Source organism: Mobula birostris, chromosome 16 (assembly GCF_030028105.1).
Source record: "Mobula birostris isolate sMobBir1 chromosome 16, sMobBir1.hap1, whole genome shotgun sequence".
NCBI lineage: Eukaryota > Metazoa > Chordata > Chondrichthyes > Myliobatiformes > Myliobatidae > Mobula > Mobula birostris.
The window spans coordinates 41,520,705-41,547,558 of NC_092385.1; the positions used below are offsets into that span (position 1 = coordinate 41,520,705).

A 26,854-nucleotide genomic window follows, 5' to 3' on the forward strand; every position below is an offset into this window, starting at 1 on the left:
GCCTTGCCTGTTTTTGGCGACTGAGAAGGAGGTCGAATCGTTCGGACAGAGATGGCACTACGTACTTGGTGTCAGAGAGCTGATCAGAGCTCAAAGTTTTCAGATGACTCAGAGTCCGATTGTGGTTGGCATGGCAGGGAGAGTTTTTCTTCCTTCTCTCGTCTTGGTGAGATGTGGGACATTTGAGAAACTTTGAACTTTACTGTGCTCACGGACTTCTTCATCAAGTTATGGTATTGTTACACTGTTTGTAACTATATGTTATAATTATGTGGTTTTGTCAGTTTTTTCAGTCTTGGTTTGTCTTGTGTTTTGCGATATCACACCGGAGGAAATAATGTATCATTTCTTAATGCATGCATTACTAAATGACAATAAGAGAGGACTACATGTCTTCATAATCATCTCTAAAATACTAACTACTTTCTGTAACTGGAAGTAGCAGGGATCATTCACAATGATGTCATGAATCTGGCTGTTTCACAATAACTATGAAGTTCATTGAGAGATTCACAAGTGATTCATTTTAGTCGATACACTAGATTTTACTGTCAAACATAAATGTAAAAAGTGCTCTCCATCGTTGCATTGTAAATCAAAGTGCACCTTCCCATGACGGCACTTATAGAATTAAGCACAAACATCAGCAAGTTGGTGTTCAAGTTGTCCTACTCTTTCAGGTATGGTAGACTTCCATGATAACAATCCATTACATGAATTAGAAAATGGAAGAACGTTTTCATTCTGGTCATGGTGAATTCCTGAAGAAGCAATAAGTTTAAATTAAAGCAACAACACATTGTGCAAATTAACTTCTTCTATTTGCCTGTCACTTTAATTCTCCATTGCATTCCTGCTCTAACCTCTGTCTTTGATGTTCAGTTTCCAGTGAAGTTTAATCTAATCTAATGCAACAGAACTTCATTTTCCAATTCAATACATTATAAATTCACACAATGAATTCAACTGTTTCAGATAATCAGCCATTCTGGATATTTCTCACAATTCCATCATTTCATTGCTTTCTCACTCCTTTTGTATTAATCTCAAATTTATTCATTAGTTCAAAGTTCAAAGTAGGTTTATTATCAAAATACAAATATGTATACAATCCTGAGATTCATTGTCTTGCGGGCATACTCAATAAATCCATAGAACAATAACCATAACAGAATCAATGAAATACCTCAGCAACTTGGGTGTTCAACCAGTGTGAAAAAGATAGCAAATTGTGCAAATACAGAAAGAAAGAAATAATAATAAAAAATAAATAATCAATAAATATCGAGAACAGGAGATGAAAAATCCTTGAAAGTCAGTCAATAGGTTATGGGAACATTTCAACGATGGGGCAAGTGAAGTTGAATGAAGTTATCCCCTTTGGTTCAAGAGCCTGATGGTTAAGGGTAATAACTGTTCCTGAACCTGCTGGTGTGAGTTCAAAGCATACTGTACTTTCTTCCTGATGGCAGCAGTGAAAAGAGAGCACATCCTGGCTGGTGGGCGTCCTTGATGATGAATGCTGCTTTCCTGCAACAACATTTCATGTAGATGTGCTCAATAAAGGAGATGGTTTTACCTGTGATGGACTAGGCCATATCCACACACCTTTTATAGGATTTCCCATTGAAGGGCATTAGTGTTTCCATACCTGGCTGTGATGCAGTCAGTCAATATACTTTCCACTACACATCTACAGAAGTTTGTCAAAGTTTTAGATGTCATGCTGAATCTTCGCAAACTCCTAGGGAAGTAGATGTGCTGCCGTGCTTTCTTAGCAATTGCCCTTAATGTGCTGGGCCCAGGATAGGTCCTCCGAAATAGTAACAACGAGGAATTTAAAGCTGCCAACCCTCTCTATCTCTTATCTTCCGATGAGGACTGGCTCATGAGCCTCTGATTTCCTCCTCCTGAAGTCAATAATCAGCCCCTTGCTCTTGCAATTATTGAGTGAGAGGTGGTTGTTGTGGCACCACTCAGCCAGATTGTTAAGCTCCTTTCCAAATGCTAATTCATCACTAGCTTTGATTTTGCCTATGACTGTGGTGTCATCAGCAAACTTCAGTGTGACATTGGAGCTGTGCTTAGCTACACAGTCATAAGTGTAAAGGGAGTAGAGCAGGGGGCTAAACGCACAGTCTTGTGGTGCATCTGTGCTGATGGAGATTGTGCAGAAGATGTTGTTACCACTCTGAACAGATTGTAATCTGCAAGGCAGGATATCGAGGATCCAGTCGCACAGAAAGGTAATGAGGCCAAGGTCTTATTATTTCTAAGGGATGATGGTATTGCATGCTAATCTGCAGTCGATAAAGGGGATACTGATGTATGTATATTTGCTGTCCAGATGTTTCAGTAATAAGCGAAAAGCCTATGAAATGGCATCTGCTGTGGACCTGTTGCTCCAGTACGTAAATTGGAACAGATCCAAGTCATTTCCCCTATTTATATTCATCTCTGCCATCTCCACCTTTTAGTCAATATGACAACTTGTGTCATTCAATTTTCTGCATCCCTACCCTGTCACACATCTTCCCTTCATTCAGCAATGTATGAAGAACTTTGTAGTGCCATTTTTGTCAGACATTAAATAATTTGTGAAGGTGAGGAGGAATTCATAGTAATGCCATTGTTGTAGCTCAATTAAATAATGATGGATAAAAACAGGAAGTAACCCATGGCACTCAGTAAGCTGTAAGTGTATATTTTGGAAGGTAATTTTTAGCAGGAAAATTTACATCATATTCCTGAGCTTTGGTTGATTTTCCATCAAACCATGAATAGACATATCTGAACGGAAGTGGAAAGTGGAATTAAAATGGGTGGCCACTAGGAGATCCTGCTTTTTCTGGATGACAGAGCGTAGGTGCTCAGCGAAGCAGTCTCTCAATCTACAACAGAAAAAGCGGCACCTTCCAGTGGCCACCCATTTTAACTCCAGTTCCCATTCCCATTCAGTTATGTCTATCCATGGCTTCCTCCAGTGTAGTGATGAGGCCACACTTAGGTTGGAGGAACAAACCCTTATTCTCTGTCTGGGTAGATTCCAACCCGATGGCATGAACATCGATTTCTTGAACTTCTGCTAATGCCCCTCCCTCTCCTTCATCTTTCCTTTCCCCATTCCCTTTTCCCTCTCTGAACTTATCTCCTTGCTCGCCCATCACCTCCCTTTTTTCTTTCTTCCATGGACTTCTGTCCTCTTCAAACAGACGTCCCCTTCTCCAGGCCTGTATCTCTTTCACCAATCAACTTCCCGGCTCTTTACTTCATCTGTCCCCCTTCAGGTTTCACCTGTCATCTTGAGTTTCTCCCCACCCTTTGAAATCTACTCCTCAGTGTTTTTTCTCCAGTCCTGCTGAGAGGTTTCAGCCCGAAATGTCAACTGTACATTTTTCCATAGATGCTGCCTGGCCTGCTGAGTTCCAAAGCATTTTGCATGTGTTACAAGTCTCAAACAGAATGTTTTCTTCAAAATGCTCAAAGTGGGGAGGTGGAGAACATGTGGCGGATAGAGCTGGTCGGAATCATGAAGGATGATCCAATGAATGCATAGGCCAGTGAGCTGGGTTAGGGATCAGGTTAGAGTTTAGTGACAGGGATGTGGGGGAGTTATTGGACAGGTTGGAGTCCGCTCTGTTTGAAGGTCAGTAACTTGGACGTGATTGGATGGCAGCAGATCAGCAAGGAACGAGGGTCAAGGACCCTTTAGGTAAGCGAATGTTTCCTATGGTTGGAGGGTCTAAGACCAGAGGACACAGCCGCAGAATAGAGGGGCGTCCTTTTAGAACGGAGGTGAGGAGGAATTTCTTCAGCCAGAGAGTGGTGAATCTGTGGAATTCTTTGCCACAGGCAGCGTAGAGGCCAAGTCTGTATGTTTATTTAAGGCAAAGTTTGAAGATTCTTGATTGGTCAGGGCATGAAGGGATACAGGGAGAAGGCAGGAGATTGGGGCTGAACAGAAAAATGGATCAGTCATGATGAAATGGCGGAGCAGACTCGATGGGCCAAATGACCTATTTCTGCTCCTATGTCTTATGGTCTTATGGAATCGTAAAACTGGAATTAAAGGCTTCATTCTCTGTTGCTTGAGGCCTGGAGTTCAGGTCCCCATTCATCATTTTCTGCAAATCTTGGATGGATACCGAAGATCAAAGTCTAAAGGGCGATCAGAATTGAAGCGGGAAATTGGAAGTCCAGATTGTAGCTCAAAGGTTGGTCGGAAGTCCAGTTCGAAGCTTGACGATTGATTGGAAATCCAGAAGTCGAGTCCCAGTGGCCAGAAACGTGAGTCTGCAAAGCTCTGCAAGTTCAGTGGGGATGTTGAAGGACCTAAGCCTGCAATTCCATGAGTCTGCTGGAGACTGGAGGCCCAGATAGCTTATCCAAGTGCAACAGCAGATAGGAGGGAGGCACGGGGCTTGTTTTGATGTTGTTGCTTTGTCACTTGGAATGTTATGTTTTGTGCTCTGTCTTGCTCAGTCAGGCATGGTGAGCATGCTATTTTGGAGCCAGAATATCGGGCAACACTTGTGGGTTACCTCCAGCACATCCCTAGGGTGTGTTAGTTGTTAACGCTCATGATGCATTTCACTGTACGTTTCGATATACATCTGATAAATAAATCTGAATCTGAATCTAAACACTTGTGTACTATGTTCCTCATTTAATAGCTTCAGTAATCATCTTCAGAATAAATAGTTCCATTTACTCTGGCAGTCATATACCAAATCGGAAGTATATACGAATTACATTAATCACTTCACATAGAATCATAGAAACATAGAAAACACAAAGCACAATACAGGTCCTTCGGTCCACAAAGCTGTGCCAAACATGTCCCTACCTTAGAACTACCTAGGCTTTACCCATAGCCCTCTATTTTTCTAAGCTCCATGTAGCCATCCAGGAGTCTCTTAAAAGACCCTATCGTTTCCGCCTCCACCACTGTCACCGGTAGCCCATTCCACGCACTCACCACTCTCTGCATAAAAAAAACTTACCCCTGATATCTCCTCTATACCTAGTTCCAAGCACCTTAAAACTGTGTCCTCTCGTGATAGCCAATTCAGCCCTGGGAAAAGCCTCTGACTAACCACGTGATCAATGCCTCTCATTATCTTATATACCTCTATCAGGTCACCTCTCATCCTCTGTCGCCCCAAGGAGAAAAGGCCGAGTTCACTCAACCTATTCTCATAAGGCCTGCTCCCCAATCCAGGCGCAACATCCTTGTAAATCTCCTCTGCACCCTTTCTATAGTTTCCACGTCCTTCCTGTAGTGAGGTGAATTGAGCACAGTACTCCAAGTGGGGTCTGACCAGGGTCCTATATAGCTGCAACATTACCTCTCGGCTCTTAAACTCAATGCCACAATTGATGAAGGCCAATGCACCGTATACTTTCTTAACCACAGAGTCAACCTGCTTAGCAGCTTTGAGTGTCTTATGGACTCAGACCCCAAGATCCCTTTGATCCTCCACACTGCCAAGACTCTTACCATTAATGCTATAGCATTAATGGTAAGACTTTAAAGAGGCTATTTGAGAGGATATGCACACACCCAATAAAATCACAAGCTGTTCTCATCCAAAGCATATGCTGGTAATTTTATTTTAAGTATATTCTATAAGATAGAACTTTCAATCTCTAAATACCTGCCCTTATACCAGCCCTTTTTTCAGTAATACTTAAGCCCATGGGTATCTTGAGAATATGTTTCTTTCCACAAGAAAGCAAGTTAAGAAACATACCATAAAAAACCAGCTGTCCTTGTGCTGTGTTCTTTCCTCTTGAATTTTCAGCTGTGCATTCATATGTGCCTGAATCCCTCTGCTGGAAGTTTGGGATTTCAAGTACACCATAAGTTTTGTTTGCTTTGATCTTGTCTGGAAATGAACCACCAATTTTTCTCCAGCTGATTGTTGGGACTGGGCTGAAATGGGTAAAATGTAAATTTGTAATCAATGACAATTAGTAGACAATAGAGTTTTTTTTGAATCAGGAAAACAGGATTCTTCCAAACTCTTCATTAATATCAGCCAGAAATATATTATACAGGTTAACAATTGGTCATTAGTTTTATGATCGATGCCTCAAAATTCAATTGTATCATGTGTTTTTTGATGCAATATAATTAAAAATAAATTCCCTTCTGCAATGCAATTGTAACACTTGCTGGTTGTTTCACTTCCCTCCGGAAATGCAGTATAGGGGTGAGACTTGATCCCCATGGTGAAGTATGTAATATCACAGATTCAGGAGAGGACATCATTCTCTTTGTAGTAGTACATTTGGATCATAGAACTTGCCCATGCTGTCCTGAGACCAACTGCCTTTAAGCAGTTTTGCAATAACATGATTTTCGTAAAGTTATGAGGAGAGAGATCCCAATTGATTAAATTCCTCACATTTAAAAAAATCTTTCACAGCAGGTCACCACATGCTTCCCACCATGTCCCTAGCTCTACATCCTGTCACGCTATTTAAAAACAATGCTGTAGCAAATTCCGCTCATTACTCTACTTTCCCCTTTAAATGTTAATCCTTCCCTCACTCCAACCCCGAGAAATAAGCTTTGCCAATTCCCATTTTCTGACTACCTAAATTCTGTCTGCATGTTCATGGTAAATATCTCCATCTCACTCTCCCATCACTTACTTCAACCACTTGGTGTGATCAATCATGATATCAGAAGTAGGAACAGGAGTAGGCTGCTGGCTCTTTGAGCCTGCTCTGACATTAATTATGGTTTACCTCAGCACCATAGTCCAGCACTATCATATAAATTTAATGTCCATATATAAATCTCCACAGCACTCTATTGTTGAGAATTCTAAAGGTTCACCAGCCTCTGAGTGAAGATATTTCTCCTTCTCTCGGTCCTAACTGGCCTACCTGTAATTCTTAAATGTGTCTGCAGACCTGCCAGCCTCCCCACACGCATCAATTAGCAGGAAGCATTCTTCCAAACACTACACTGCCAACCTGTTTAGGAAGTTTATAAGTTTGAAATTTTCTGTGAAATATTCTTATTCTTCAAAAATCTAAAGATTACTATCCACATCTACCCATGCTTTCTTCGTATGGCAAGTTGCCATTCCTGGAATCATGGTGGGTTTTCAAATATGTCCTTCCTTAGACAAGGGAATCAAAATTGCATGAAATATTCCAGGTGCTCTTTCTTCATGAACCCACACATTTTTGCACAATTGGATTCTCTTCGGGAGCATAAATACATTGTGTGAAAGAGGAAAAATAAGGTAGTGTTTATGGGTTCCCGGACCATGCAGAAATCTGATGGTAGAGGAGAATGAGCTGTTCCTAAAACTTTGAGTGTGAGTTTTCAGACTCCTGTACCTCCTCCCTGATGGTTGTGATATGAAAAGGCATATCCTGGATGGTGAGAGTATTTTATGCTGCATACCACTTTCTTGAGGCATCACCTCGTGAAGATGTCTTCAATGGTTGTGCACATGATAGAACTGGCTGAGTCCGCTACTGTCTGCAGCCATTCTAAGCTGTTTTTGCAAGCAGTCACATTGCTCTTCACCGTATATCCATAGATATTTGCAGGAGTCTTGGTGGCATCAAACTTCCAATGAAGAAGAGTTGCAAGCATGCCTTCAACATGATTGCATCAATATGCTGCGCCCAAAGTAGATCTTATCAGAGGCTGACACCGATGAACTTGAAGCTGCTCACACCTTCATTCGCTCCTCCCTCAATGAGAACTGGTGTGTGTTCTCCCAACTTCCCCGTCCTGATGCCCACAATCAATTCCTTGGTCTTGCCAACATCGATTGTGAGGTTGTTGTTTTAAGACCCAACCAGCCCATCTATTGCACACCTACAGGTCACTTTGTCACCATTTCAGATTCTACCAAGAGTGGTGTCATCTGAAAATTTATAAATAGTCTTTGAGCTGTGCCTAGCCACACTGTCATGAGTGTAGAGAGAATTGAGCAGTGGGAAAAGAATGCAACCTATGTTGATTGTCAACGAGAAGGAGATATTATTACCCATCTGCACTGACTGTGGTCTCGCAATAAGGAAGCAATTCCAGAGGTACAGTGGCTCTAGGATTTGAAACTTGTTGATTAGGAATGAGCTTTTATTGATAAGCAGCAGCTGACATAGAGATTTCTGTTGCCTAGATATTCCAAAGTAAAGTGGAAAGCCAGTGAGATTGTGTTCAGTTTAGACCTGTTTTAACGGTAGGCAAATTGCAGTGAGTCTACGCTCAGGCAGAAGTTGATACTAAAGGAACAACGTTTTCATGCAGAAGGCAATATTCATGTGGATTAAGCTTCCATGGGAAGTAGTAGAGATGTTACAATAACAACTTCCACAAGGGAGGTGGACGGATATATTTATAGGAAAGGATTAGCAGTATGTTGACTCAATGTGTTCAAATGCGATTGCTTGTGTGGGTACCTCAATCAGCATGGATAATTTAGGTCAAAGGGTGTGTTTCTATGGTGTATGACTAAACTTATCCTGCGAATCATTTACAGTAAGGCTTCAGTAACTTGTAAACAAGAACATAGAGGTCCCTTTAAATATTAGGATCACCCAAGCTGCCAACAGGTGCCGAATAATTTTTTTTTCTTATGTAAATCAAAGTAGACACCTTTAGATTTTTGTAATACATTTCATCTAACGTGTTTTCACCCATTTACTCAACTGGTTCATAGCCAAAGCGGCAAATATGATGCCACTATTTGATAAAGAAAGTTCCATTGAAAAATTGAACTACTGATCTATTAGGCCAAGCCCTGTAGCAGGGAAAATGGTGGAATTGTGGAATACTTTACAGAATTTGGTTAAAGAAAAATCATTTTCAGCCAAGTCCATATGGATTTATGAATGGAAAGTCATTTTCACTGAATGAGCTGGAGCTGTTTGAGAATGTGACTCATAGCATTGATGATGGAGAACCAGTGAATGTGGACTTCTTAAATTTTTGAAAGAATTTCAAAAACATCCAACACAGGACAAGACCAATAGGGATGTAGCACAGGAATTGTGATAATATACTAACGTGAGTGGAGAATAGGCTATCAGACAGAAAGCCAAGCATGGGAATAGATAGATAATTTTTAGAGTCATAGAGTCATAGAAAAAGACAGCACAGAAAAATATGCCCTTTTTGCTAATTCTAGGCTAATAAGTCACTCTTTCCCTCTTTCCTTTCTCCCTTCCTTATTAAATAGTGCCATCATATTTATTTCTGTGTAATCAAATGGAACAATTGCAGAATAAGTAGAATCAATCAAACTATCTTTTAAGCCAACTCTTTCAAAGTTCTGGGATATAATTTCTTGACTTCAAGAATCTCAAGGTTGTATAATGTATACATACTTTGATAATAAATGTACTTCGAACTTTGAACTTGAACTTTAAAAGTTGCAAGTTTTCTGTGTCTTCTTCCATGAAGATACTGCAAATGCCAGGTGATTGCTTAATTCTCTGCCATTTCCTTAATCACCATTAAAAATGTTCCTACCTCTGTCCTTGAGAAGCTCTTATTCATTCCCCTTTATTCATCCCTACATTAGGTTCTGCTTCTGTGTTTCTGACTAGTCGACCTTTATTTTCCATCTGGTTTTTCTTCATTGATTTCATGTAGAGTTTCAAAGTGTTGTGAGTTGTCAGAACCATTGCTATTTGTGGTAGCTTTATAAACCTCTTACTTTTAGGAACTATAATGTATAAATTCTCTCATCAGCCTTGAATAAATTACTTTTCCTTCTGTGTTATTATGCTTTCAGTAAAGTTGTTATTTTCATTTGCACTTATTTCTTTAAATACTAATCATTTATCTATACTAATCATCATATCTTTCAACATATTATTCCAGTCAACCATAGCCAACTCTTCTCAAATAAATTTCATATGGATTTGATTTCTACTTTTGCATTTAAACAAATTACTTTTGTAATATGATTTAAAACTCTGATCTTACCTTTCCTCAACTACCCTGCCATTCCTTTGAAATACAGTGGATTTCAGTTAATTGGGACACATTAGTACGAGTACATTTTTGCCCAATTAAACAGCTGCCCCAGTTAGCTGGAGTTTCGTGGAAATAGGTAAAAATGGTATAAAAAAGACAAACTATCATTTAAATATGTATGAATTAGGCATTTAAATGAAATACAGAGCAAACTAGAATACAACCAATATTACTACAGGAGTAAAAACTATTCATTTGTAAAAGTTATTGATGGAGAATTCATCCAGTGCCCGCTGCTGTGTTCTTTTGATTGACTTAATGAACAAAATCAGCGCAGACACCTAAAGCAAATAATGGACTACCTTCATACAACGCTTTCGATGGTTGCATCCTCCAAATCTTAATTTTCATTGTAACATTCAAGATCATTGCTGATACCTTCAAATTCTTGCTAGTTTCTAACTTGTTGAAGTAGTGAAATCATTTTATTTTCACTCCTGGCTGTTTCTGGCATCACCAAACCTAAATGCTTGAAGCTACAGTGAGCTATCTTCATGCTTATTTCTCACCAATGATCGGTGTCAAAAATCACTGCTTTTGGAACACAAACACATACAACTGACGCTATTTAAAACTGTTCGCTTTAAGCCTGGTGTAGTGTCTAATAGCTACACAGATGCACACAACTGACACTAGATAGAAACTATTCCACAACAGCCCTCTGTCCCAATTAGGTGGCATAATATCCCAAATAAACAAGGGAATCTGGCTACTTTCTCAATTACATTTTGTTTTTTAAGAGTTGACCCAAATAAGTGGCTGTTCTGATTAATAGATGACCCAATTAACAGGAATCCACTGTATTACAGCATACTTGTTTCTTTTTCACTACCATCCTTTTAATTTACGTACTAAACCAATCAAGAATGGAATTAAAATGGATATATTGTACCACACAAATACTACTGGAGGCAATCCATCTAGGCCCAAAATACATATTTCTAAGAGGATTTTGTGACCAATGAATTTCATCATCTCTCCATTGTAGCCTCGCTTGATGGCTGAAATTGAGAATGATGGTGGAGGTTGGGAATCAAAAGGTCTTTTCTTTCAGAGTGACTGACTCATCCATGCCTTCCGAGTGGAGAGTGAAAGTGCCAATATACAGCTGGAACATCTAAAACCTTTGATTCCTCTGCAAATGTTACATGGTCTATTAAAACAGTTTTGTGCTTCAAAGATAAAATTTCCATTTGAACTAACCATTGATGATAAATGCTAGCATTACATAATTCTAGTGTATTAATTTCCAAAAACTTACTTTCCCAGAGCAAAGCATTCCAATTTCACTGTTGATCCTTTTGCAGCGTAAACTACTTCTGCAAAGCGAACTTCGATCTTCGGTTCATATTCACCCATTACCCCTGTTAAGAAATAAGTAAGGTGTTATCATTCCTCGTCGACTCCTAATGTTAGGTTTGTCCTTGTGTGTACAGCAGATTTTATGCATAATTAGTTATGAGCAGGAATATCATCTTTGTTTGATGATACCTCCTCAATTTGCAGTATACTTCTAATAATCATAGAAATAGTCTCAGACTGATAAGTGAAGCAGATTGTATCATTCAATTAAATATCAATGTAAGTGCATAATTGCAGCCTATTTTTAACCATAGTTAATTTAACAAGTGCTTCACTCATTCTATAATTCTATTGTCAGGCTTTCTGGTCAATTCCCTCCAATTGTATCATGATTTCCATATCACAAATTCACATTAGAACACAGGAGTTATAAAATGACAAAATGTTAACAGATTCGCCTTTCACTTACAGAATATTAGTGTTATAATGAAAAATGTAGTTCAGGCACCAATTACTTTCAACAATGGCAATAACAGAAAATGGGCTTGGAAGAATGAAATGTTCAATCTTAAAATAATTTGTTGAAGCTACTGGTTTCCTTGCACTACCTTCCAAATAAAAACTTTTATTAACATTTGCAACATTTAGCAACATTTGCTGTGGTAACAGCAAAGCTTTTTCTTTATATGAATGAATCCTTTATACAAACATGTAATTTTAGTCATTTTGCCTTTTCATTCCATATTTTCAGATATGCTAACCACTATGAATATTATTCATTTAGCCACATGTTTTAAAGCAAAGCCACACTGATTGCACTCATTACTGAAGGGTATTGGTTTGAGAAAAAAAAAATCTGCCAGCTTCAAAACAATAATCTTTCATTATCCTAAAAGCTGTTGCTTCAGAGTGCACATGATCTGCTCCATCTTTCTTGAGATGTAAGACTCATGAAAACGTTAATCGAATTTTCAGCCATCAGGATATATAAACCATGTAACATATGGGAATTGGTTACACTGGTGTCTTTTAAGGGGAACCGCTCTCTCATCAGAATTTTCAACAGGTGAGTGGCGCATAGATATCCTAGCGGGAAAGTTTGCTAGTGATGCATGGGAGTGGACTGGTTGATGGTGGAGAGGCTGTGGAGGCAGATGATGCTAACCTTCAGGATCAAAAAATTGAGCATGGTACAACTGATGTCCTGAACTGTATATATTTCAATGCCAGAAGTATTGTAGGGAAGGCAGATGAGCTCAAGGCATGGATCAACACATAGAATTATGACATTGTAGCCACTGGTGAGACTTGGTTGCAGGAGGGGCAGTACAAGCAGTTTAATATTCTGGGGTTCCGTTGTTCTAGACTTGACAGCAGGAGGAATTAAAGGGGTAAGGGTGGTATTACTAGTCAGGGTAAATGTGCTGTTATGGGTGGAACTAAGAAATAAGAATGGTATGACCACATTAATGGATTCTGTATTACAGAACACCAATAGTCTGCAGGCTTTAGAGGAACAAATTTGTAGCGAGATCACAGACTGCTGCAAGAAATATTAGGCTGTTATATTAGGTGATTTCCACATATTGACTGGGACTCCCATACTGAAAAAGGACGAGATGGGATAGAGTTTGTCAAATGTATTTAGGAAAATTTCCTTAATCAGTACATAGAAGTCTCTTTGAGAGAGTGTGCAGTGCTTTATCTGCTATTCTTGAATGAGACAGGGTGGGTGACAGAAGTTTGTGTAGGAGAACACTTTGCATCTAGTGTCCACAATGCCTCAAAGCAAATATGGAAAAAGATAGGTCTGATCCTCAGGTTGAGGTTCTAAATTGAAGAAAGGCAAATTTTGATGGTATCAGAAATTATCTGGCAAGTGTGGATTGGGACAGGCTGTTTTCTGGCAAAGGTCTACTTGGGAGGCCTTCTAAAGTGAATATCTGAGAGTACAAAGCTTGTATGTGCCTATTGGAATAAAAGATAAAGATACCAGGTTTAGAGAACCTTGGTTTTCAAAAGATATTGATGCCGTGGTTAAGAACATAAAAGGAGGTGCATAGCAGCTATAGACAGGTAGGAACAAATGAGGTGCTCATGGAGTATAAGAAATGCAAGTGAACACTTATGAAAGAAATTAGGAAGGCTAAAAGAAGCAAAGAGGTTGTCCTAGCAGATAAAGTGAAGGAGAGATCCTAAAGGATTCTCCAGTTATGATAAGAACAAAAGGATTACAAGAAACAAAATTGGTCCACTGTGAGATCAGAATGGTAATCTGTGTGTAGAGCTAAAAGAGATGTGGGAGATCTTAAATGGATTTTTTTGCAAATGTATTTATTCAGGAGATGGACATAGAGTCTATAGAAGTGAGGCAAAGCAACTTCAACTTCATGGATCCTATACAGATTACGGAGGAGGAGGAATCAGTATTGAGGCAAATTAGGTTGGATAAATCCACTGGGGCTGACAAGGTGTTCCCTCACACCCTGTGTGAGGCAAGTGTGGAAATTGAAAGGACTCTAGTAGAGGTATTTAAGTCATCTTCAGTGACAAGAGAGGTACTGGAGGATTGCAGGATAGTTAAAATTGTTCCACTGTTTAGGAAAAACTCAAAAAATAATTCAGAAAATTATAGGCCATTGAGTCTGACATCATTAGTGGGAAAGTTATTGGAAAGCATTCTAAGGGGCCAGATATGAGTATTTGGAAGGACAGGTCTGATTTGGGATGGTCAGCATGGCTTCCAGGGTGGTAGGTCATGTCTAACCAATCTTATGGAGTTTTTTGAGGATGTTACTAGGAAAGTTGATGAAGGCAAGGCAGTAGATGTTGTCTTCATGTAAGACATTTGACAAGGTGCTGGATGGAAGGCTCATCAAGCAGGTTCAATCGCTCAGCATTCAAAATGAGGTAGTAAATTGAATTAGACACCAACTCTGTTGGAGAAGTCAGACAGTTTAAGTAGATGGTTTCCCCTCTGACTGGAGGCCTGTGACTAGTGGATTGCTGCAGTGATCGATGCTGGGTCCATTATTGTTTTTCACCCTTATTAACAATCTGAATCCTAATGTGGTTAACTGGATCAGCAAATCTGTGGATGACACACAGGTTGGGGGTGTAGTGGACAGCAAGAAAGATGATCAGAGTGTGCAGTGAGATCTGAACCAGCTGGAAAAATGGGCTGAAAAATGGCAGATGGAATTTATTGTAGACAAGTTAGAGGTGTTGTACTTCGGTAGGATCAACCAGGATATGTGTTACACAGTGAATGTTAGTGCACTGAGGAGTGCTGTAGAATATAGGGATCTGGGAATACAGGTCGATAATTCATTGAAACTGGTGCCACAGGTAGATATGGCCGTAAAGAAAGCTTTGACCCATTGGCCTTCATAAATCAAAGTATAGAGTAGTGGAGATGGGATAGAGACATAGAAACATGGAAAACCTGCAGCACAATACAGGCCCTTTGGCCCACAAAGCCGTGCCAAACATGTCCTTACCTTAGAAATTACTTAGGGTTACCCATAGCTCTCTATTTTTCTGAGCTCCAAGTACCTGTCCAGGAGTCTCTTAAAAGACCCTATCGTATCCACCTCCACCACTGTTGCCAGCAGGCCATTCCATGCACTCAGCACTCTGTGTAAAAAACTTACCCCTGACATCTCCTCTGTACCTAATGGGATGTTATATTGAAGTTGTATAAAATGTTGGTGAGGTCTAATTTGGAGTATTTTGTGGATTTTTGGTCGCCCAGCTGCAGGGAAGATGTAATTAAGGTTGAAAGAGTACAGAGAAAATTTACAAGGATGTTGCTGGGACTGGAGGACATGAGTTATAACAATAGATTGAACAGTAAGGACTTGGAATAGAGACTGAAGCGAGATTTGAAAGAGGTATACAAAATTATGAGGGGTATAGATAGGCTAAACGCAAGCAGGCTTTTACCACCGAGGTTGGTTGGGACTACTAGAAGTCATGGGTTAAGGGTGAAAGGTGAAAAGTTTAATGGGAACTTGAGGGAAAACTTCTTCACTAAGAGGGTTGTGAGAGTGTGGACTGAGCTGTCAATGCAAGTTGTACATGTGAGCTTGATTTCAACTTTCAAGGGAAGTTTTGATAGGTAGGGGTATGAAGAGCTATGGTCCTGGTCAGGGTCAATAGGAAGAGGCAGTTTAAATGGTTCAGCATGGGCTAGGTGGGCCAAAGGGCCTGTTTCTGTGCTGTACTTTTCTACGATTGTGACTCTGAAATCTCAAAGGTGGAGTGCTCTTTCGATGGAAATGTATCATATGCAGTATCTCAGTTAATCAGAGTGATGAATGAGCTGAAACAATAAATAAATAGAAAACTTAAAAGTACTAGGACCATGTCTCTGCAGAGTAATGAATGCAGAATTTGCATAGCAAAGGTGCATTGGGGTCTTCCTCAGTTCATGCTTAATGCCCAGCAATTTAGTATGCAGGGAGCACAGTTGTCCTGGATTGAAAAAAAGTCATCTTGGAAATTTTGATCTCTTTTCAAGCTCTGCTCTTAAAATTGTCTCTAACCCATACTGTGTATCTACCTTCTATCTTTAAATATCCTTCCTAGCATTATGATGGAACAACTTCAATACAAGAACAGCAAGAGTCCAAGAAGTCAGCCCATCATTACCAAATTTTAATATTCCTCAGAATGTTCTGTAAAATGAGAAAAAAACCATACAAGTAACTTGTATGTGGCTTATCAGTGACGTCAACAGAGCTCTAGGGAGGAATTTCTCACAGGTCGGCAGCAGTTATTTAAAAAGCGAGGTCCGGGGGCATTTGTCCATTGTACGTGGCCTATCAGTGGCATCAACAGAGCTCTACCAACTAAATATAAGTACAGAGGGGATAAGCATTGTGGCCATTTTCGGGAGTAGGCCAGTGGCGACAGATGTCGGCTAGAAAGAGGTGTCGGCTCTGTGTGAAGCATCTGTTAAGGTTTCCTTATTGTGTTTTTTTTTCTCCTCCCCTACTGTACCATTTAAATGGCTGTGGTGTGCTCTTCGTGTCAGATGCTGGAGAACTGGGAGACCCAAAGTCCTCCAGGGAGCTACATCTGCATGAAGGGCATCAGGCTGCAGCTCCTTGAAGACTGTGTTAGAGATCTGGTACAGCAACTGGATGATCTTCAGCTTGTATAGGAGAATGAGGATATAATTGATCACAGTTACAAGGAAGTAATCACTCCGAAGTTGCAAGAGGTGAGTAGCTGGCTGGGTGACTGTCAGGAGAAATGGAAATAGGCAGTTAGAGCAGAGCACCCCTGTGGCCATTCCCCTCAAAACAAGTATACCGCTTTTGATACTTTTGTGGAGGATGACCTCCTGGGAGAATGCTTTGCGGCCGGGATGCAGGCACTGACCATGGGTCTGTGGTGCAGAAGGGAAAGAGAGAGAAGAAGGGAGCTGTAGTGATAGGGGACTCGATAGTGAGGGAGACAGGAGATTCTATGGACGTGAACGGGACACCGGGATGGTATGTTGCCTCGTAACTGCCAGGGTCAGGGATGCCTCAGATCGCATTCACAATATTTTGGAGAGGGAGGGGGAGCAGCCAGATGTCTTGGTACATATTGGTACCGATGACATAGGAAGGAAAAGCAAAGAGGTCTTGAAAAGTGAATTTAGAGGGCTAGGCAGAAAGCTGAGAAGCAGGACCTCCTGGATAATTATTTCTGGATTGCTGCCTGTGCTATGCACCAGTGAGGGTAGAAATAGGATGATTTGGCAGATAAATGCATGGCCGAGAAGCTGGTGCAGGGGGCAGGGCTTCAGGTTCTTGGAAAATTGGGATCTCTTCTGGGGGAGGTATGACCTAGAACCATAGAACCATAGAACACTACAGAACAGAAATAGGCCATTTGGCCCTTTTAGTCTGTGCCAAAACTTTATTCCACTGGTCCCATTGATCTGCACCCAGTCCATAACCTCCAGACCTCTCCCATCCATCTATCTATCCATGTATTTATTCTTAAAGCTTAAGAGTGAGCCTGCATTTATCATGTCAGGTGGCAGCTCCTTCCACACTCCCACCACTTTCTGAGTGAAGAATTTCCCCCTAATGTTTCCCCTAAACCTTTCCCCTTTCACCCTAAAGCCATGTCCTCTCATATTTATCCCTCCTAATATAAGTCAAAAGAGCCTACTTGCATTTACTCTGTCTATACCACTCATAATTTTCTAAACCTCTATCAAATCCCCCCTCATTCTTCTATGCTCCAAGGAATAAAGTCCTAACCTGTTCAATCTTTCCCTGTAACTCAACTCCTGAAGACCCAGCAACATCCTAGTAAATCTTCTCCACACTCTTTCGATCTTAGTGATATCCTTCCTATAGTTAGGTGACCAGAACTGCACACAATACTCCAAATTTGGCCTCACCAGTGTGTTATACAACCGTACCATAACATCCCAACTCCTATACTCAATACTTTGATTTATGAATGCCAGGATGCCAAAGGCCTTCTTTACAACCTTGACTACCTATGACGCCACTTTCAGGGAGTTATGCATCTGACCTGTTCAAAAGTGACAGGTTGCACCTGAACCCGAGTGGGACCAATATTCTCATGGGCAGGTTTGTTAGAACTGTTGGGGAGGGTTTAAACTAACTTAGCAGGGGGTGGGAACCAGAGTAAAGGGACTCAGGATAGGATGGATGGTAAAAAAGTAAAGATAGCGTGCAGTCAGATTGTCAAGAAGGGCAGGCATGTGATGAAACATAGTCACAGCCAACAGGGTGAGTATCAAATCATTAGGGATGCAAAATCAATAAGGGTAGCAAATACGGTACTCAAGGTGTTGTATTTAAATGCGCGTAATATAAGAAATAAGGTGGATGATCTTGTTGCAATATCACAGATAGCCAGTTATGATGTTGTGGCCATCACTGAATCATGGCTGAAGGATGGTTGGGTTGGGAGCTGAATGTCCATGGTTACAGGTTATATTGGAGGGATAAGAATGTAGGCAGCGGGGGTGGTGTGGGTCTACTGGTAAAGAATGGGATCAAATCAATAGAAAGATGTGACATGGGATTGGAAGAAGTTGAATCCTTGTGGGTTGAGTTAAGAAACTGCAAAGATAAAAAACATTGATGGCAGTTATATACAGGCCTCCCAAGAGTGGCTGGGAGGTGGACCACAGGTTACTAAAGGAAATAGAAAAGGCAAGTCAAAGTGCAATAATATGGTAGTCATGGGAGATTTTAACATGCAGGTCAATTGGGAATATCAGGTTGGTAATAGATCTCAAGACAGTGAGTTTGTTGAATCGCCAAGGAATATCTTTTTAGAGCAGTTTGTCGTTGAACCTATTAGGGGATGAGCTATACTGGATTGGGTGTTATGTAATGAACCGGATGCAATTAGTGAGCTTAAGGTAAAAGAACCCTTAGGAACTAATGATCACAATATGATTGCGTTCAACTTGATATTTGATAGGGAGAAAGTAAAGGCTGGTGGAGCAGTATTTTAATGGAGAAAGGGAAATTACAGAGTAGGTGTGGAAAGGATGTTACTCATGGTGGGAGAGTCTAGGACAAGAGAGCACAGCCTCAGGATAGAGAAGTGTCCTTTCAAAACAGAGATGCAGAGAAACTTCTTAAGCCAAAGGTTGGCGAATTTGTGGAATTTGTTGCCACATGCAGCTGTGGAGGCCAGGTCGTTGGGTGTTTTTAAGACAGAGATTGATAGGTTCTTGCCTGGACATGGCATTAAAGGTTATGGGGAGAAGGCTGGGAAATGGGGTTCAGGAGGAGGTTAAAAAAAAAAGGATCAGCCATGATTGAATGGTGGAGCAGACTTGATGAGCCAGATGGCCTAATTCTGCTCCTATGTCTTATAGTCTTATGGTCTAACTTTATTCAAGCAAATAAAAAAAACAAAATGAAATGATTTTCTAAAAATGTCATTATGGAATAAGAGTAGTTTAAATAAATCAGATGCAATCTTCATTTTTCATATTGGATTATTCATTGCAGTCCAGCTTTAACCATACTGTTCTCTTTGTATTTGTTGTGTTGATGCTTTCACCCCATTAGAGAGCAGAGTGATATAAATATGTGTGATACTTAACAATTTAATTCTGTCACAGATAGGCTGTAATGTTTATATAATATCAATATTTTAATAGCTCAAATTTACAAATCGTTTACAGATGTATCTTTACAAATAAACTAGTAAATCTTTTGTATTGTATGTATTTCATGCATTTGTGAAGACATTACTAAAGGTATTCACTAGTCCGGTATTTATCTAATCCATTGTCAAGACATAATTATAATATTTTCAGAGAAGATCACCCAATGCTGTCAGTATACCTTCAATGATATATTAAATCATAAGAGCATGTTATTATTCAAATTTGGAAGTCCAGCAAGCAGCTCATCACCTCCATCTTCTCAAAGGTATTTAGGGGTAAGTAATAAATGCTGGCTTTGTATATCACATGAGATTAATCTGAATTTCATTTGAAAGATTTGTTTTATTATCTTAAGTGAATGTAAGAAGATGAATATCTTGCTTAGGTGTCTTTTTCAAAATCAAGCAATGACAATTTTAAATGAGCTATTATGAATAGAGGATATATATTTAAAAGATCAGCTTGATGCCAAGGATCAATGATGTTCTTCAACATCTTGAAATGAAGTGGACTTTGTAACAAACTACAGTGGCAACAGCTTTCAGGTCAATTCATACCAACAGTAAACTTTCTTATGAATAATTAATGCAATCCCAAAGCAATTTATTTTTCCGGCACCTGACGTGATCATTTTCTGAGTAATGCTGTTTTTCACGCACTACAGGAGAATTTGAGCTAGGTTGGCTGTGGGGAGGGGTGTTGGGCCACTTGCATCAATAGCCCACCATTTAAATTTACCACCTTCTGCATACGTGAAGATGATCTCCACCCCCAAATCATAATGCTAACCTCACCGATATAGCCTCTTTTGAACCTGATGTCTTCTACAATATCTTCCTGGCAATAATCCCACTTCTCCAATTCCCTCTCCAAACACCCAAAAGCCACACTAATTTTCTCGACCCCTCCCCAGCCCTAGTGTTCTCACCCGTAAGAGAGCTAGTGTGCTATTCCAGTTCCCAAAGTGAAACAGAACATGACAGACTGACACTCCACCTCTTCCCAACAGAAAAAAACACAGTGCCAATTATACCAACAATGCACATTTGAGCCCATCTGATCTCAACCACATATTCCCAAGCCTAGCCACAAAGACTAGTATATTTTAAAGTTAGAATGTTGCTCACACATGTAGCATTTATAACTGGACTAAAATCAAGCACTAGTAGGCAAGAGGACTCCAGTATTTAACTAATATTTAAACTATATGATAATAAATCATGTTTTTCATGGTTGCATTTCCAGTGGCCACATTAATTACAGTACTAAAAATGGCTCCTCCAAGAGGACCACAGATTTGTCATTGTGTTTGGAGGCTTGCGTGCCTAAGTGACCCATAGTGCTATGTTGGGTGAAGTCAAGTCCTTATGCTTTGGCTCTTGGCAGGGTCACCCATGCCAAACAGGTCAAAGGGTAGAGACCAGACTGGGAGTAGTCCACCGGTCCTCCAGATTCGGGGGTTCAGCTCAGGGCTACCATGAAAGACCTTCATTGCTGCCCTAAACACCAATGGTGTAGCTGGCAGTGAGTAAATATCAGATGACTGTGCATTGGTCATCTAAGTTTCTCTGCTATCATTATTCTTTCTTGCCTTGAGTATGTGAAGCATGTGAGGTGGGAAACTGAGTTTCCATTTCTATTTTGTTTCAGCAGAGAAGGGAAATCAAATAGCCTGTCATAAAATATTGAGAAGTTATCATAAATTTTAAAAGATAACATTTGGTTGCAATTGTTTCACAAATCATGCTTTTGTCTATTTTGTTAATGAAAAGAGAGTCATCAAGACAAACACTAATGTCTTACACTGGACTGACAAGTCAGGTTCTACATAAGGCTGTCTACATTCATGACTTGAATAGAAACTTACCATCAGTACGAAGTACTAAAGGAGTGGGTGGGCTCAGAACCCTCTTGTTGGTTACTGTGTTTTCTATCTCGCAGATATAAGCACCAACATCTGAAATCTCCACTTTCGATATGTACAAGTTGCCAGTGTTTTGAGACACAAAGCGACGATTGTCTTGTTCCACAAAAGTTGGAAACTGATTAAATATCCAAGCATATTTCAGTTCTGAAAAAAAATATGTTTCACAATATCAATACACTTGTTTTATCTGTCAGGCTCAATCATTCAAGAAACAGTTAGACATAGGTTTTAAGGAAAAAATCTGATCACAAACCTTGGCATCAGAACATTGGCCTGAGCCTTAACATCAGCAAGATGAAGGAGCAGATGGTTCACCTTCAGAAGAAGTGTGTGTGGAGGCGTGTAGGTGGAAAGTGTGGAAGGTAAAAATGACCCTGTTTTTATCAATGCAGTTGTTGTGGCGATGGTCAAAAGGTTCAAGTTTATTGTGTGATGAACCCCTAGGTTTATCTTGCCATGGACTGTCATTTTAAGAGAGAGTGCCTGAGTGACATCTGCCACCAGCTTTCTCGTCTCCTGTTTGATTCTTACTAAAAGAGAGAGAGAGAGGCAGAACTATTTGACTCTGCAGCTTGTTTTGATTTAAGCAAGGACACCCACTCACACACAGTCAATCGCGGTTGGAGTCGGACAATGGAGGGAGGCCAGCGACTAAGGAATCACTGGTTGGAACTTTTGAATGCCCACAGGGTGGGTTGAGCATTGACCCAGCACATCGATAAATGGTTATCACGTTGTGTGATTGGGGCAACCTTGTGGAATCTACCTATGTGTTAACCCTTGCCTGGTGATAGTTCCCTTTGAAGACAGTACCCCTGTGATAAGCTACTAATGGCGATAATTCATAAATGGATTTGGAATGATAACTAATAAAACCTACGGTGATTGTTGTGCTGTTTTACCACCGTGGAACCTGTAGAATATGACATAAATGCCTTCTCTTGACACTCACCTTTGATTACAAATATCTCTCTCACATCCTTTAATCCATGGATGAACTGAACTTTACCATGTCAAGATTTTAAGCCTAGTGCCTCCCACCACCACCCCACCCCCGAGCTCAGCATTTTCAGAGTTACATTTACATATATGTATACTCATAACACTGTTAACTTTTGAATATTCTTATTTAAGTTGCTAGATTAAGTAGATACTAATAAAGATAGTGGTTTTAACATCAAAACCAGACTCCAGGTGTGGTTTATTGCTGCTGGTTCATTTTAAACTGTTACGGGTACTTAACAAAATTGGGGGCTCGTCCGGGATATGAACAAATTTGGGGGCTTATTGATTGATCAAATACCGATTTGATTGGGGAAATCCCTTTTGATTCGTTTGTGAGGGAAAATCAGCAGCAATGATTGTTGATAAATTTCTGGAGGTCCCATCCTCTGAGGCGTTAGATGATGTCAGGAGGGTTGAGTTGATGATAATTGCTAAGAAGTTAAACCTTAAGGTGAAGTCGACAATGAAGAGGGCACAGATGCAGAGGATAATAGCCGAGTATTATGTAACCGAGAATGTGTTTCAAGCGGAAGAGTTGGAATTGTTTCCAAGGGTAAACCTGCTGAGTGTGAGCTCCAGTATCAGATGGAAAAATTAAAGATGGATGCTAAGGTAGATGAAGACAGCAACAGTTCAAGTTTGAGTTATGAGTATCACAGCTCGAGGCTGAGGAAGTGGAAAAACAGAGGGCGGAAGCAGAAAGACAGAGGCAGTTTGAGCTGCGAAAGATAGAGAAATTGCAGCAAGGTGGTCTAGTACTAGACCCTGATGATGGGTTTAGTGCCAGTCGGGAGGTTAAATTGGTACCTCCATTTGATGAAGCAGAAATTGATAAATACTTATTGCATTTTGAAAAAGTAGCTCCAAGTCAAAAGTGGCTGAAAAGAAGTTGGCCTCTTTTGTTACAAAGTGTATTTAAGGGTAAAGCCCAACAAACTTATTCGGCCCTATCACTTGAAGATGCAGCTAATTATGATGTTGTGAAATGGGCAGTGAGCTTAAAGCTTATGAGTTGGTTCTGGAAGCTTATAGACAATGGTTTAGAAATTTGAAGAAGTCTATGAACCAGACTTATGTGGAATTTGCTTATGAGAAGTTTGTGTATTTTGATCATTGGTGCATATCTAAGAATGTAAATGATGATTTTAACAGCTTGAAAGAGTTGGTTTTGATTGAAGAATTCAAAAGGTGTGTCCATGATGATATAGGGAGAAATTTAGTTGAAAAGGATGTTGCCACTTTATAGGTGTCTGCTAGATTAGCAGATGAGTTTGCTTTAACCCACAAGACTAAGTTTACCCCGAATAAGAGCTTCCAAAAGAGTTGCAGGGATAACCCGCAGGGTAAACCAGAAATTAAATTGGGAACTAGTGACAAAAGTAAGGATGAAGGGAGGCAGGTAAAGGATAAATATTCTGGTCTTACTTTTTACTATTGTAAGAAAGCTGGTCACATGATGGCTAATTATTCCATTCTGAAGAAGAGAAGGGAAAAGGAAAAGGAGGTGGTCCCAAATATCTGTGTTCAGTATGCCAAAGCATCTAAAAACCCACCAGGTTCTGAACGTTCAGTTGAGGCTCAGTTAAGAACTGAGGGGTTTGACCGAGTTACGAAGGGATTTGATCATTTTACGTCAGATGGGTTTGTATCAGTAAAGGAAGGGTCAACCCCAGTACCAGTGAAAATTCTTCGAGACACTGGGGCTTCTCAGTCACTTATATTAGACCGCGTTCTAAAGTTTGGTGTTGAGACTAAAACTGATGAGGTAAATCTTATTAAAGGTATTGGGAAAGGTGTTGTTTCTGTATCTCTGCATAAGGCAATTTTCAAGTCTGGATTGTTTTCGGGACCTGTCAAGATAGGGATTCAACCCAAGTTACTGGCGAAGGGTGTTTCTTCGTTGTTAGGAAATGATACAACAGGTTTTGAAGTTTATCCAGCAGTGCCGATGACAAATAATCCTGTCACTGAAGACCCACACATGGATGTTAATATTTATCCTGCCTGTGCAGTAACACGAAGCATGACTAAAAAGTCTGCCAATGCAGACGATTCTGTGCAACATAATTCTGATGCCCAGGATAGCCAAAATTGGGATTTAGGTGATGATGACTTGTCAGGGACTTTTCTGCCTTCATTATTTCAACGGGATACAGGGAGTAAGCCAGCTGAGAAAGGTTTATCTTTGTCTAGGAAGGAGTTTGTAGCAGAACAAAATCGAGGTCCTGAGATTTAAGCTTTAAAAGAAACAGCTCTCTCAGATGATGAGATTAAAAAAGTGCCAGTAGGGTACTATCTCAAGGATGGAGTATTGATGAGGAAGTGGAGACCACCTACTATACCTGTGATGGAGGAATGGGCAATTGTTCACCAAGTTGTAGTTCCTGGAAGTCTATAGGACTGAAATTTTAACTTTGGCTCACAGTATGCTTTTAGGTAGACACTTTGGGATGAATAAAACTGTAAGCAGGATTAGGAAAGAATTTTACTGGCCTAATGTGAGGAAAGATGTTGTGACCTTTGGCAGAACCTGTCACACTTGTCAAGTTGTGGGTGAACCTAATCAGGCCATCCCTGTGGCCCTACTTCGGCCTATATCTGCATTTGGTGAACCTTTTCCAAAGTTATACTGGATGGTGTTGGCCCATTGCCAAAGACAACAGCTGGCCATCAGTATTTGTTAACCATTATGTGCAGATACCCAAATTCCCAGAGGTGATCCCTCTCAGAAATATTAAAGCGAAAACTATGGTGAAGGCTCTCACCAAGTTTTTTCACTTTGTTCAGTTTGCCTAAAGAAATTCAATCGGATCAAGGCAGTAATTTCACATCAGGATTATTCCAGCAGGTAGTTTGTGAACTCGGAGCTAAACAAATTACATCGTCTGCGTACCATCCAGAATCACAAGGAGCTTTAAAAAGATTCCATTCTACCCTCAAAACAATGATTAAGCCATACTGTGGTGAGAATGGAAAAGAGTGGGATGAGGGGGTACATTTGCTCCTATTTGCTGTAAGAGAATCAGTGCATGAATCGCTGCGTTTTAGTTCATTTGAACTCGTATTTGGTAACAGAGTGAGCAGACCTTTGACCTTGCTGAGGGAACAGTGGACTGATGAAAAAGTATATGTTAGCTTGTTAAACTATGTTTTGGAGTTCAAAAATAAATTACACCAAGTCTGAAGCCTCGCAAGACAAAACCTACAGAATTCTCAAAACAGAGTGAAATCTTGGTATGATAAGCAAGCTTGTGAAGGGACATATCATGTGGGAGGCAAAGTATTGGTGTTATTTCCAATGTTGACAAATCCGTCCAAGCAAAGTTTAGCGGGCCGTACGAAATAATCTCTAAAGTTGATTCTTTGAATTTTGTTATTAAAACACCTGATCAAAGAAAACCCACACAGGTTGTACATGTAAATATGATAAAGCGTTATTTTGACCTGGAGACGTCATCTGTGAGCGTTGTTGTGGGAACATGTGAAACTAGAGGGCCTGAGAATGGGATAACTGACTCGTTTGGGAATTTTAACATGTCAAATATAGTCTCAGTAAGGTTTATAAACTCAGTTATTTTAGAAAACATTGATAACAAGTTGGTCCATTTGCAGCCAAAGCAACAACAACAACTGAAAGAATCAATTCTAAAGTTTGAAGATTTGTTTCCCAATGTACCCAAACAAGCTTCACTCGCTGTGCATGACGTAGATGTTGGTCAAGCTGACCCAATTAGGCAGCACCCCTATCGCATGAATGTAGAAAAGAGTAACTTGGCTGAGCAGGAGATTGAATAGATGCTGAAAAATGGTAATATCAGGCCATCAACATCAGATTGGGCCTCACCCTGTGTTATTGTGCCCAAACCTGATGGTAGTGTTAGATTTTGTACTGATTATAGGAAGGTAAATGCAGTAACAAAGACAGATGCTTACCCCATCCCTAGGGTGGATGATTGCATTGATAAGGTTGAGAAAGCTAATTTCTTACAAAGATTGGTCTGTTAAAAGGGTATCAGTGTGTTCCATTGACGGAGAGAGGCAGAGAAATCTTTCTGTTTGTGACACCTTCTGGATTGTGTGAATATAACATTTTGCCATTTGGAATGAAAAACGCTCCAGGAACCTTCCAAAGAATGATTAACTCTGTAATTCGAGGATTAGAAAATACAGATGCCCTTATTGATGACTTAGTCATAAGGAGTGAAACTTGGGAAGGACATATCTCGGCATTAGAAAAGCTGTTTGATAGGCTTTCCAATGCCAACCTTACAGTCAACTTAGCCAAGAGTGAATTTGGCCATGCCACTGTGACCTATTTCGGCTATGTAGTAGGTCAAGGCAAGCTGGCTCCTGTTCAGGCAAAGGTCCAAGCAATTGCTGAGGTTCCTGTTCGAATGGGTAAGAAGGCTCTTAGAAGGTTTTTGGGAATGGTTGG

The 26,854-nt window shown here is 40.2% G+C and overlaps 1 protein-coding gene across 3 annotated transcripts in view; it reads right to left on the reverse strand.

Moving 5' to 3' along the window:
• The window catches only part of LOC140211113 (contactin-4-like), a 2,284,382-nt gene that overhangs the window by 560,585 nt on the left and 1,696,943 nt on the right, over positions 1 to 26,854 (reverse strand). For all 3 annotated transcript variants that reach the window (XM_072280600.1, XM_072280598.1, XM_072280599.1), the window contains 3 exons: positions 21,355 to 21,558; positions 11,280 to 11,382; positions 5,754 to 5,935 (listed from right to left, as the gene is read on the reverse strand). In XM_072280600.1, coding sequence (XP_072136701.1) covers positions 5,754 to 5,935; positions 11,280 to 11,382; positions 21,355 to 21,558 — 489 coding nt within the window. The remainder of the gene's footprint in view (positions 1 to 5,753; positions 5,936 to 11,279; positions 11,383 to 21,354; positions 21,559 to 26,854) is intronic.